This window comes from Cygnus olor, chromosome 10 (genome assembly GCF_009769625.2).
Source record: "Cygnus olor isolate bCygOlo1 chromosome 10, bCygOlo1.pri.v2, whole genome shotgun sequence".
Classification (NCBI taxonomy): Eukaryota; Metazoa; Chordata; class Aves; order Anseriformes; family Anatidae; genus Cygnus; species Cygnus olor.
Genome location: NC_049178.1, coordinates 2,708,637 through 2,720,800, shown reverse-complemented (window position 1 = coordinate 2,720,800; position 12,164 = coordinate 2,708,637). Strand labels below are relative to the sequence as shown.

Here is a 12,164-nt window from a genome sequence, read left to right as displayed (position 1 = left end):
CAGTCATCTTGGTTCCTTTCTTGGTCACATATTCAAGCTAGCTTCCATGTTCATACATCCTAGGCTGTGGGCTTACAAAGCTGACATGAGAGGTTGTTTCATTCTGTCTGAAAAAGCAAGTGTCAGTATGTGGAAACAAAGCTATCCTGGGCAGAGCATTTCACTTCTTCATGAGTACAAGCTTGTCTAAACTTTTCTGCTTGTTACAATTTTTATTTAGTGTCTGTCACAAGGGGGCCCCCTTCCAAGCAACACTCGGAGGGACCCCACACCTTACTTACTAGTTAGATAAATTGTTGTAAGTGTATCTGGTTGATGTCTTTAGACACGTTCCATAATAAGAAATAGAGGCAAGGAGAAAAGCGAGCCCAAATTTGTAGAGAACATAACATGCATGGACATTTGGATCAACTCTGAAGGAATATGATTTGATTTAGAAGATTTTGAATGTCACAGAAACTTTGCTTTAATTCGGAGTGCTCCTGCTGCCCTGCTGGCCCCATCACTGATGTTCCCGTGGACCCATGTATACATATGACCTGCCAATGTACTTCCACCAGAATCATCAGAATTATGAGAAAAGGCGGCACTATTCCATGTGCCTTGGGCTGACAAAGAAAGCAGCTCGTTACGTTAAGACAGGGAATGAATCCGTAACTTACACTACCCAGCCTAGGTAGTTGGTTACAACATTATTTGCCTCTGAAGCAACTTAAATATTTTTAACAAAGAAGATGAAACCTTTACTTGAGTATAGGTAAGAGGGATGGCTAAGGTCCTTCCTAGAGCAAGGTGGCAGGCTGATTAAGGTGATAGCTGGACCAGACCTGCACATTCAGCTGACATGTTAGAAGTAGTTTTTAAATACTACCAAGACTGATTTTGGCAACCTGCGGCTCATCAGCAGAAAATAAGAGTAACTATTTTCAGGCCCCCAAATCTAAGCAATTAAGGCAGGCAAAGAAAAGCAGTTTTACCTTTGAATGTCTCTAATAGATGCTTTCCCATATACCAACATGCAGTTTCGAAGTTTGGAAACTGAGTTAGACTGACAATTTTCAATCGTCTTTCTACTTCATATGCCCTGCAATACAAAGCAAACTGAACTTAAAAGCATAGCAGGTCACAAGTATGTTGCACAGTGTCAAGCACTGCTCATAAATGCCTGAGGTTCACTTCGCAGCACACATGGAAGGATATTTCTTTGTGCTGCCACCAAGTACTCTGGCATCAGACCAAAAGCAAAACATAAAAATAACGCTAGTAAGAAACTGTGATATAGATGTAAGATATTTTTATTGCATTATTTGTCCAACATCAGTAGAGACTACTTCTATTGTTTTACACTGGGCAAAGAGCCCATCTGAGCAGGTGAATACGTATCCAGAAGGCAAATGGCATGTTCTAAGGCAAAAATCCTGACAGTTTTTAACAATTCTTCCTTCAGAATCTGGCCGCTTCAGTCCAAACACCTCACGTATTCTTCCATGCACTATGTAACAGGTGTAAAGACGGCTTGGAATAACCCAGCAAAGGAGAAACTGGTCAAGGGGACAAATATGGGTATGCTTTCCAAAATTCTCCCAAAGAAGCTACATCAATAACATTACTGCAAACGCAGGATAATTATTATGAGAGAGAATGACCGATTTATTAAAACCTGACCCTCTACCTAAATTAAGATTTTAAAAACAGATTACCTCATCTGCATTTCAACACTTAGACTATGTAGAAAATGTCCTGCAAAGGCCAGGCAGTCTACAGGTGTTAGAGTTGCATAAATCCAACCTAGAAGAGAAAGAAAAGATCCTTGAGAATAAATACTGGGCCCATAGTAACAAACAATGTATTCACTACATGAACTTCATACTTAGCTCTACAACTTACTTCCTACATACCAACACAGCTCTTCAGTCCAAGTCAGCACTAGAACCACCTGTGCTTTGAACAAAGTTGCATTTGGGCCCTTGTTCAATTTGCACTAGTAAGGCCTAGTCCAGGAACTTGCTAAGCACCTTTCACTTACAGTCCCAGGACTACCTTCGACTGTGGCTATTTCAAATAGACAGACAGTGAAGGGAAAATATTGCCACAAGTGCCCTTACTTTTTTATTGCTGTTAAAAGCAGCAGCAGTTACATAATAGTAGCTGTTTTCACATCACTGACAATTCCTGACACTGACTTTATTGCAGTGTCAGAAACAGGTGTTTTCCAAACACTTACTTTCACACAAAAATCTACTTAAATTAGTCAATCTCCATACATTGTTCGATGTTTATTCCACCATCTGCTTCACACATGGTCATGAGAGAAATGAATATTCTTTATTAATATCATCCTAGGAACTGAGAAAAACAAAATTCACCACTCAAACTACAATGAAAGCCTGAGTCTATGAAGTAGCCTATAAAAATCTGTGACACCCTGGTCTTCAGCCTCTTGTGAAACCATAAATACACATTCACACCATGCAGGCACCTTGGTGTCAAAGGGAATCAACAACCAAGAAGTGAAGCAAGCAATGCAACATGAGCTCTCCATTAGATACTGTGGCACAAAACATCAATGTCATGCTTGGACATACAGAAAGGACTTGGGAGTTACTTCAACCCAGGTAGACTAAAAGTGGAACACTGTATGTACTAGTTATATTTTTTAAGGCTGTTAAAATATTGAGAGAAAACAGTAAAAGTTTAGGGGTTGTTGTTGTTGTTTTGTAAGCACATAAAATTAAGACTTCTACTGAGAGTTAGACTTCATACTTTGTCAGAGAAAGGTGGTCAAATCACATTCCTCTAGCACTTCGGACATGCTGTTTCGGCAGCTGTAAAACAAACAGTAAACCCCACCTGTAATCACCTGCTCACCTGAAGGAATGAAGAGTGTCTGTCCTTGTTTAACTGTGCATTTGTAACATTTATCTACCTGGTCTGCAAAAAACATTTCACTGTGGTTTGCTGCTGATTGCCAGCGTTCATAGAGTGAAATATTTGCAGAGGCTGGTTTGATGAGATAAAATATTTTTTCTCCCTGAATTAGAAAACACACAATTAGCAACAAGCAGCCAAATCAATCAAAGCTGCACTGACATGGATACAAGCACACACAAATATTTAAATAAATAAATATATAGCATTACATATTTTAACACTATTTAAGTAAAACTTACTAGTCGGCTTTGTAAAGAAGGGCTGAAATAATTAAATCACTAGCTGACTACATTCGCTCAGATTTGTGGGGCAGATGGTACAAAAAGTTTATAGTGTCAGGTTCCTTTACCCTGCAAAAGCAGGATGTAATATCTTCCAGGTCTTAGGAGATGTACTTGCAGAAGGCACTAAACAAATATTCACATCCTAATAGAGTGAGAATACACCAACAACTTCCACATGACAAGTAAACCCTGGCACTACTGAGAGTGTACCCACTGACAGCAGTTAAGGCTTTGCATATTTCTTATGTGTATAAGTGGACCATTGGGGAAAAAATGAGATCAAGAGAATTTTAGGATGGTCTTCACATATAAAATGTAGTTCGTTACTAAATACACTGCAAAAAGATGAACCCTCACCTTCAGCACATGGTACCATGCAGAAGCTCCTCCCGAATCTATGTGGAAATCTGTGTAGCTGTCCTTCACACAGATCAGGCAGTACTTGGTAACTTTTGGTTTAGCCAGAAGAGCATCATCAGGCCAATAGTTTTCCACCCAGGACAACTTCTTAACTATATCTGGAGGTTCTACAAAACTGGACATCCTTTATAGAGAGAATTAAAAACAAGCATGCATCTTTTAAGAAAAAAAAAATAATAATAATGCAAGAATCCCAATACAACCAAAAGTGGACTCTGACTCTATTACTTCAATGGCAATATGAAGCAACAGCTTACATATCAGTGGAACTGTTTTTTATTCAGAAAATCTGTGAAAACTGTTTACAGATATAAATCTAAGGCTTTTTAAGTATGATGATGCAGCAATGACCCTTCGAATTCTTTCAGTAGCAATATTTATGATGAACTGTTTATATTTTCCAGTTCTTGCCTCTTGCTATGTAGGCTCAGTTACCAATTGTGCTATATCCCAGCCACTTTTCCAGCCCCATTCAGAGAAGTGAAAGGTGTGCACTCTTAAGTAAGTGGTCTAGTAAATCTTAACAACTTTCAGGTTAAACTTAATAGTAATAATATTTACAGCATTGATACTTCAGACTTGTGAACTAAATAAGTCTTGATTTGCTGCTGAAAATCAGTTATCTTTTTATTTAGATTGATTAAATTACATGAAAAACTCTGAAGAAGAAAAAATATAATTTGGGTTGATAATGTTAATATACTTAAAGTATGATATATAATTAATTTATATATTGTCTTATTTACAGTAAACATACCATTTAAATACATTATATAAATTATATAAGCATACCGTATATTATTAATCACAGCCAAAATGATGTGGTGGTGTAAGAAGCAAGTATTATAAGTCTTTCATCCCCAAATGTGTTAAATTTTATATTTAAATAGTGAAAATTTGGCCTACTATTTGTAGGAGTTTGAAGTTCACTGTTGGACACTCTAAAATATCACTTCCGTAAGAGTATCTGCACTTTAAACTAAAATTAAAAGCTCCCATGTGTCATTTATGCTCACTGTCAAATACTGATAACAATAGCCCCATTTAAAATGGCAGGGAAAGACAGAGCAGTGCATTCAATTAAAATGTCACTGTCTATGCTAAGAGATAAAATATTTGCTAGTTAATGTCTAAATTGGCAGCATATGAGTGACAGCCCCAGTAGTCCTTCAGAATAAAAGACCTCCCATTATTCTCTGATAATGGCAGAAAGCTAAAAAAATTCCTACTGAAAATACTGGTAATCTTAGAAGCCTGTTATTACTACAGATGCCTTCTGCAGGAATGGGTGTGCACTACTAAAACACTAACTACAGGGCTTGAGGTTAAAATGGCCTAAAAATAAATGAACTTGTAATTATTCATCAGCTTACTTTTTAAAGGCTATATTAAGTCTACTGTCCTCAGCTAAAATAGAATGGTCCCCAAAGCCACCGTTCTTATTTGTCGTTGTTGTTGACACTCATCATTTTCTGTGTTGTGTTTATACAAAAAGGAACCTTTTCCTCCATTAACACTTCCCATTAGAAGCATTAGATACCCAGAAGGACTACAAGAACTGTAAAAATAATTTACACAGTTGCATAAACTTCAATATATTATAGATGCATCTACCTATTTATAGAATAAAATCACAGCTATATAAAGCACAAAGCAATAACTTGAACTCTTAGGCATTTACATCAACTGATTATCCTATATGTAAAGCATGTAATTTAAAGCATGAGAAGAATAGTAGTTTTCCTGTCATTAAGGATTGATGATATTCACATAGCCAGTATCATGACATATATCTCACTGAAACACTAAAGCACCTCAGCCTCAAATGCAGAGCTCATCTGGTACTGTTACACACACACACACACACACCAACTTTCTGTTGAGACGTCAGCATCACTCTAGTTCTGAACTGCTGTCATCCAGATTACAGGTTAACTTGCAAAAGCACTGAGACTGAAACTTTAACACACAGTATAGGACTACAAAATCATAATCATTTCAAATTTACTCTCATTCGAGGACATCCAGTGACATGTTATTCCATACCTAGAGCCACATCTCATCTATTTACTTTAAACAGAAGATTTCAGTAAGCAATATACAATGCACTCATGCCAGTGCTGTATGAATAGGGTGTTCACTATGTCACAACACATTTTAAAAAAGAATGTTCCAAGGAGATCAACACGTTTAGAGATTGCCTTAATCTGGAAGAAGAGCTGTCACTGATTTACATCCATCAAGAGTCTCATCTCTCATAATATAATAGCTTATACTATATATATATATACATATACATATATATATATATATATAGAAATAAAAGACCCCTTTTGTCCATATTCTCCCACAAATCCATGTTGTCCTTCTTTCTTTGGGTTTTACCAGTACGTGTCAAACCCCATCTAAGATCATAATAGGAACATACAACATTATCGCTCACCACCAGGACAAGGCAGAGAATACTCTCCTGGAACAACTAGTTATGTCTTAGTTATAACTCTCTAGTATACAGTTGAACTGAATTAACTATACCTGTACTACTGGAGTTAAAACAAAAATGAAAAGATGTAAAAATGTTCCATTCTGATACGTGAATGTTGATGGCATGTGAATGGTGATGATATGCATGTCTGAATTACCATGAAAAATTCTGGCCCAACTAATCCACAACACACCATACTCTTCATACAGCTACAGCACTTTCATTTCCGTGCTTTCCCTAAAATGGCTACATATGGACAAAGCCATACTTGTCAGCATCACAAGAAACCAGGATCCCAAGGCTAGAGCAGTACTTGTTAAGGCGAGAACCACTAGAGAAGGCGGAGGCTGTTCAGAATGCAGCAGTCAGACCCCAGGGCACCGCGTAGTGCCGCAGGCTGGACCAGCTCACCTTGTGTCCGAGAACTCCAGGTTAGTCACATTGAGGACCCTTTTCCTGTTTGTACTGTAGTAGTAATCCACAAATTCCTTCAGCTTCATCTTGCAGTCTTTCTGTTTGGTGACATCGGTGACATCAACACTTCTCTCTGGTCCTAAAAATTAATTCAATGAAAAAGGGAGATTGATTGGTGGCCTGACTTGTCCCATTTTGTATGCTTGGGTGTGAGTTAGCATTTCCAGAAATATCTCAAACTTTTTATTTGTTGATTTTCTTAGCCTTTGTAATTTATTTGGTTTACATACATAAACTGCATATGTATAAAATGGTACTTTTTTATTCATGCCCCATGATAAAATTATTTCCATAGTTTTTATTTTTAAAGGATTAATATTATTTTTCATTACAGACATTATTTGCTTGGTGAAAATTATATGCAAATACCTGAATATCTATGGAGTAAGCCCTACCCACCACACTGTAAATTTCTTGTGATTGAGTGCAATACTGTACAGGATATCTTGTCAAGCAGATCTTTCAGGATGGTTTTCCTCATGCTCTATTACAGATTTTATTTATGATTTTTTTAAAGAAATATTTCAGGTGTACCATGAAAATTTTGACTTTTTTATCACATTAGGAGAGAAAAAAAATATTTTTCCCCCTACAAAACACCAGCACAGTAATGACATATTTGGCAATCTCATTTGTGGTGTTCCGTCCTCCACTACTTGCTTTGGATTGTTTCTAGAAGACATTCCAGGTCCAATGTAATAAATTAAAAACAGTGAAATAAATTCCTGCTTGCAAAATCTCACTGAAGCCAACCAATCCCATGGAGGTTACACCAGCATTGTATTTGTTCTGTTCACTTTAAAAATCTGGTGCCAGCTTTGGATTAAATAGCCTGTGTTCTTCCCTTCAGCTTTTCACTAACAATTTTTTTTTTTTTGGGGGGGGGGGGGGCGGGGGGGGAAGAGGTGGATTATTTCAGCTAGACGCTGAGAGAAAGCCAGCAGATGCATGAGGAGCACCTAGGTCAAACAAGAAAATCTGCTAAGTGTAGCAGATGGGCAAGGAAAATATGTTTCCTGTAGAAGCAATGGGATAGAAATGACAATAAAATCAGGGGTCTTGAATTCTCCTTTATTCATAGTTATCTCACTGCACACAGTCGCTGCAAGAGGAACAAAGGCAGTCAAGAACAACAGTGGTTGTTGACAGCATCCACCAGTTTGGGGAATAGGTCAATGGCCTGGTAAGTACCACACAGAAGGAGGAGTGGTTAGCAGGTTATAAAAGGAGATGAAGGGAGCCCTGAAACACAGACGTACATTAGAGCTGGAGTCACAGCTCCAAAAGGACGGCAGTTTACCAGAACACTGGAAGGAACAAGAATCTTAGAATTTTAGGTTGGATATTAGGAAAAACTTCTTTACCGAAAGGGTTGTTAGGCATTGGAATGGGCTGCCCAGGGAAGTGGTTGAGTCGCCACCCCTGGAGGTCTTTAAAAGACATTTAGATGTTGAGCTTAGTGATATGGTTTAGTGGAGGACTTGTTAGTGTTAGGTCAGAGGTTGGACTAGATGATCTTGGAGGTCTCTTCCAACCTAGACGATTCTGTGATTCTGTAATCTTATTGGAACTGACACAGAAGAGAGACAGAGTGAGAGAGAAGAGACAAGATCACACATGCTAAAGGAAAAAGGATGTGGAGATGAGACAAGTGACTTCAGAGCAGTTTCATGGCTCCTGGCCAAGGTATGTTTTCCAAGGGTGGATGACGTGATGACTTGCAAGATGCAGTACAACACCCTGCCCAGGTTAGAGACTGGAGGATGCCAGCACGAATCCAAATGACCAGCAGCAATGACAAAAGCTCTGTCTGTGAACTGACACCAGTGTTGAAATGGACTGCCTCTGCAGAGTGGGAGTCTCAGACTAGTAATTCCTTCAATAGAAAGTGAGATGGCAGCAATCAATTAAGACTTGGCCCAAAGGAACAATTTATTGATACTACAATGACTATTTTAATACAGTGCTATTGAGTACAATGTGGTCTGGCTCAGGTTCACCGTAAGATACACAAGTTGGTACAAGAAACAAGTGTGGATTAATTGCTAATTACAGGCTACCACTACATAATAAAACTTGAAGTTTGCATAGCTCAAGGTCTGATGTCAGTATTTTACAATAACATAACCTCCTTCCTCCTTTGGCCATAAAACACACATATATACCCCCTATCCCCAAAACCTCATTTTCATTGCTGTCTGTAAAATCACAAGAGAAAATACTACTGATTCTGAGCTAGCAGGTAGCAAGCAATGCCAGTGCATGCTACCTTTCAGTCCCTCACCTCTCACAGTCACAGCCCACTAGGACCATGCTGGCTCCTGGAGAAAAAATTACCCTGGGATTATTTTGACTCATACCAAAAGCCAAACTTCTTCTCTGCCACACCTGGGGAATGGATGAATATATGCAGGGTGTGCAACACCCTCTTTCTGCCTCTTCCAGGCTTCCTCTATAGTGTATGTTGATCAGCCTATATACGGGTTACATGGCCGTGAAGTTTTGAGCTGCCTCCATCTTTCCAAAGCCTTTCATCTTTCCAAAGCCTTGGACATACACTCCAAAAGACTCTGGTTATTTAACCTGCAGTTGACTGCCACCCTGCCCTACTGCTGGTCTGCACCAAAAGGCAGACCAGCGATATTCCAGGCAAGGGAGCCGTTTTCACAGCCCTGGGACCAGTTTTAAAGAAGCAAATGAACTCTAGCAGCTATTGCTGCCCCATACGCACCAACGTAGTTTTCAACATCGCTGACGTAGAAGGTGGGTGCTGGCACAGACAAACCCAGACCATCCTTCTTTGGAACCAGGATGGGCTCTGTGAAACCATTTTCTTCCAAATACTCTGTTGTTAGTTGGCTGCCTGGCACTTTCACTACTATATCTTCAGCACTAGAAAAGTAAACACAGGTAAGGTTCAATGGTAAGGTGCTTCCAGGCAGAGCTTGGCATCTTCTGCATTTCACTACTGAAAGGAAAAAGTTATAAGCAAACAAGAATAAACTGACATCATCAGATAACAGTCACTTCTCCCTAATGCCTACTTGGCATATTTTGTTCAGTTGGGTGTCTCAGCTGTTTTTGAGACCTAGAATGTGCTTGAACCTCAATTCTGTTTGTTTAAAAAAAAAAAAAAAAAAGAAAACCCAAACTTCCTGAAGCAGTGGATTCTAGGCACCCAATTCTTAGCTTGTTTACAAATGCCAGCTATGCTATGATTTTTCTATATTGCTGTGGGTAGCTCTATTGAAGTAAGCAGTATATGAATGTGAACTCTAGTATGACTTGTATGCCTTTTGTTTAACATCCAATTTCCCACATAAATAAGTGGTATATTTGTTGAAAGCCAACCAAAAGTATTCTCTAAATAGCAATTTGCAGATAGGCAAGAATGCACAATGCCAGCAACTATAGACAAAAAAAAAAAACTATCGGTCATGAAATGTACAAGTTCATATTTGTGATTTTTTTTTTTTTTTTTTTAAAGAAAACATTTATTTTGAGAACCCTCAAACAAACAAATTCCTATTACCTGGAATACGCACTCTATATGCAAAGCACCTCTGAGAACCAGGCAAAGTCCTGTCTTTGGAAGAGACTACACTAGATACAATAAACCCCGAGGTCTTGGAAAATTTACTCAACAGAGCTAAAAATCAATAGTCTTTCAGATGGCATTAGTCTACATGGTGTTTTAGGCTGTCACTGAGACCTGCCCCGAACAGGTGCTAAACAATGTTTTAGCAGCATCCTGTACTCTTCTGGAGTAGGTTGAAGTGACTATACATGATGGAAAGCCATGGAATCGGAGGCTCAGATCTCTTTGTGCCTAAAGAGCTAATTTCATTCCTATGAACCATGCTGATGATCACAACTAACTGAAAAACCTCAGTTATATGCAAAGGAGGTGCATGAGACAAAAGCCATAACGCAGCATATTGCAAAGCATGTAAGGCATACTAAAACCATCTGCAACCAACGCAATTGACTCTAATACACCAACTACTGGAAACTTCTGAAATAGCAGCTTACGGTGAGAGACTATTTTCCTAACTATAGGAATCTGTCAAGTTACCAGTGATTAATGTCAAAGAAATTAGTGTTAAATATTTCAATTTAAAGAAGGTACAGTTTAAAATGCTACATAATCTCAAATAAATTGTCCAGGAAATACTTTGCAAATCATTTTTAAGTAGTCAAATAAATTGTTCAGGAAATACTCTGCAAATTATTTTCAAGTAGCTGAGAGGGCTTCAAAGTGACTAATAAAAGGGCAAGTTTATCAAATGATCAGTTATTCAAACCGACAACTGTAAAAAGAATTTCAAGGCCAATTTCTAGATCTTTTCAAGAGCAAAATGTTTTGAATTCAAAGTGAAAAATGAGTGTACTCTAACCAATCGTCAGGCCTAAAAGCGCTCCAGCAGATGTTGCTTGTTGTTCGTCTCTCTTTGAACCAGCCTGGGTAACCAAGCAACTCTTTGGTCTTTGTGAAGATATTTCAGGCCTTTCCTGCAGCGTGGGGACAGCCAGCTCCGTCACGGGCAGGCTGGGGACAGTGGAAATAACAAAACTTTGCGTATTTATGCCCAAAAGCACTACTACCCAGAACCTTGAAGGCCAATACGTGACTGCCCTCTTCTGCATCAGTTCTGAATTACAGCTCACGTTTTCAGAGTTACCAAAAATGGGCAGAAAAACGGGCGGGATAGGCGATGGCACTGAAGGTCATGGCCAGGCGTTACATGTGCTGCATCCCTGCAGGCACGAAGCGAGCCAGGCCCCAGTCGCGGCCCTCCCCAGACCGCCATGCGATCAGCCAGGCCTGCAAGACACCAGGCACATGCTGTAGGCCTTGGATGCCACCATCACAGTGGCTGGCGCAGGCATGGACACAGCCCCCAGTATTGTGAAACCTCGCTCCACAGGGATGGCCTAGGCCAAGTACCGAACACAAGACTGCCTTGCGCATGCCCTGTGTTGGGCGCATAAGTGCTTGAGCAGGGGTTTGCAATTACCCAGCTTCATGAAGCACATCAGGCATGTGGGGCAAGGCAGGGGAAGCGAGAAGCGTATTAAATGCATTCCTTCACAGGCACTCATGTGGCAGGGCTTCCCAGGGAGAGTAAGAATGCAAACTTGCCGGATGCAAGCAGGGGTAAGATGTAGAAAACAGCTCATTTCTGGATCATCCCAGCCACAGTGGGCAATCAGGAGGCAAGGTTAGTCACTGGGTCTGGGAGAGCCTGGCTCACACCGCAAGCAACATGCAGCCCCAGCACTGCCTCAAGGACAGCGGTAGCACGGTGGGGACCCACGCAGCCCGCCCATGCCAGCACTTAGCGCCATGCTCCTGCTGCTGTGCCACAGTGTGGGCACCCCTGAGCAGCACGGCCTAAGGCAAGCAAGAAATGGAGTGAAAACCGCCAGAGAGGTGGCCAGGTGGGCAGCAGCATGAAACACCGAGCATTAGGGAATATACCGCTGATCCAGTGTTCATGGCACTGATCCTGCTGCCTCACAGGTACGTTCTGAGGCTTGGCAGGGATTACAGCGTTCTGTATTTATGC

The 12,164-nt window shown here is 40.0% G+C and overlaps 1 protein-coding gene across 7 annotated transcripts in view; it reads right to left on the bottom strand.

Moving 5' to 3' along the window:
• Window positions 1–12,164, bottom strand: part of PHF2 (PHD finger protein 2) — a 104,766-nt gene that overhangs the window by 25,070 nt on the left and 67,532 nt on the right. For all 7 annotated transcript variants that reach the window (XM_040568191.1, XM_040568187.1, XM_040568193.1 and 4 more), the window contains 6 exons: window positions 9,326–9,486; window positions 6,532–6,673; window positions 3,573–3,759; window positions 2,869–3,031; window positions 1,701–1,788; window positions 978–1,084 (listed from right to left, as the gene is read on the bottom strand). In XM_040568191.1, the coding sequence (XP_040424125.1) occupies window positions 978–1,084; window positions 1,701–1,788; window positions 2,869–3,031; window positions 3,573–3,759; window positions 6,532–6,673; window positions 9,326–9,486 (848 nt within the window). The remainder of the gene's footprint in view (window positions 1–977; window positions 1,085–1,700; window positions 1,789–2,868; window positions 3,032–3,572; window positions 3,760–6,531; window positions 6,674–9,325; window positions 9,487–12,164) is intronic.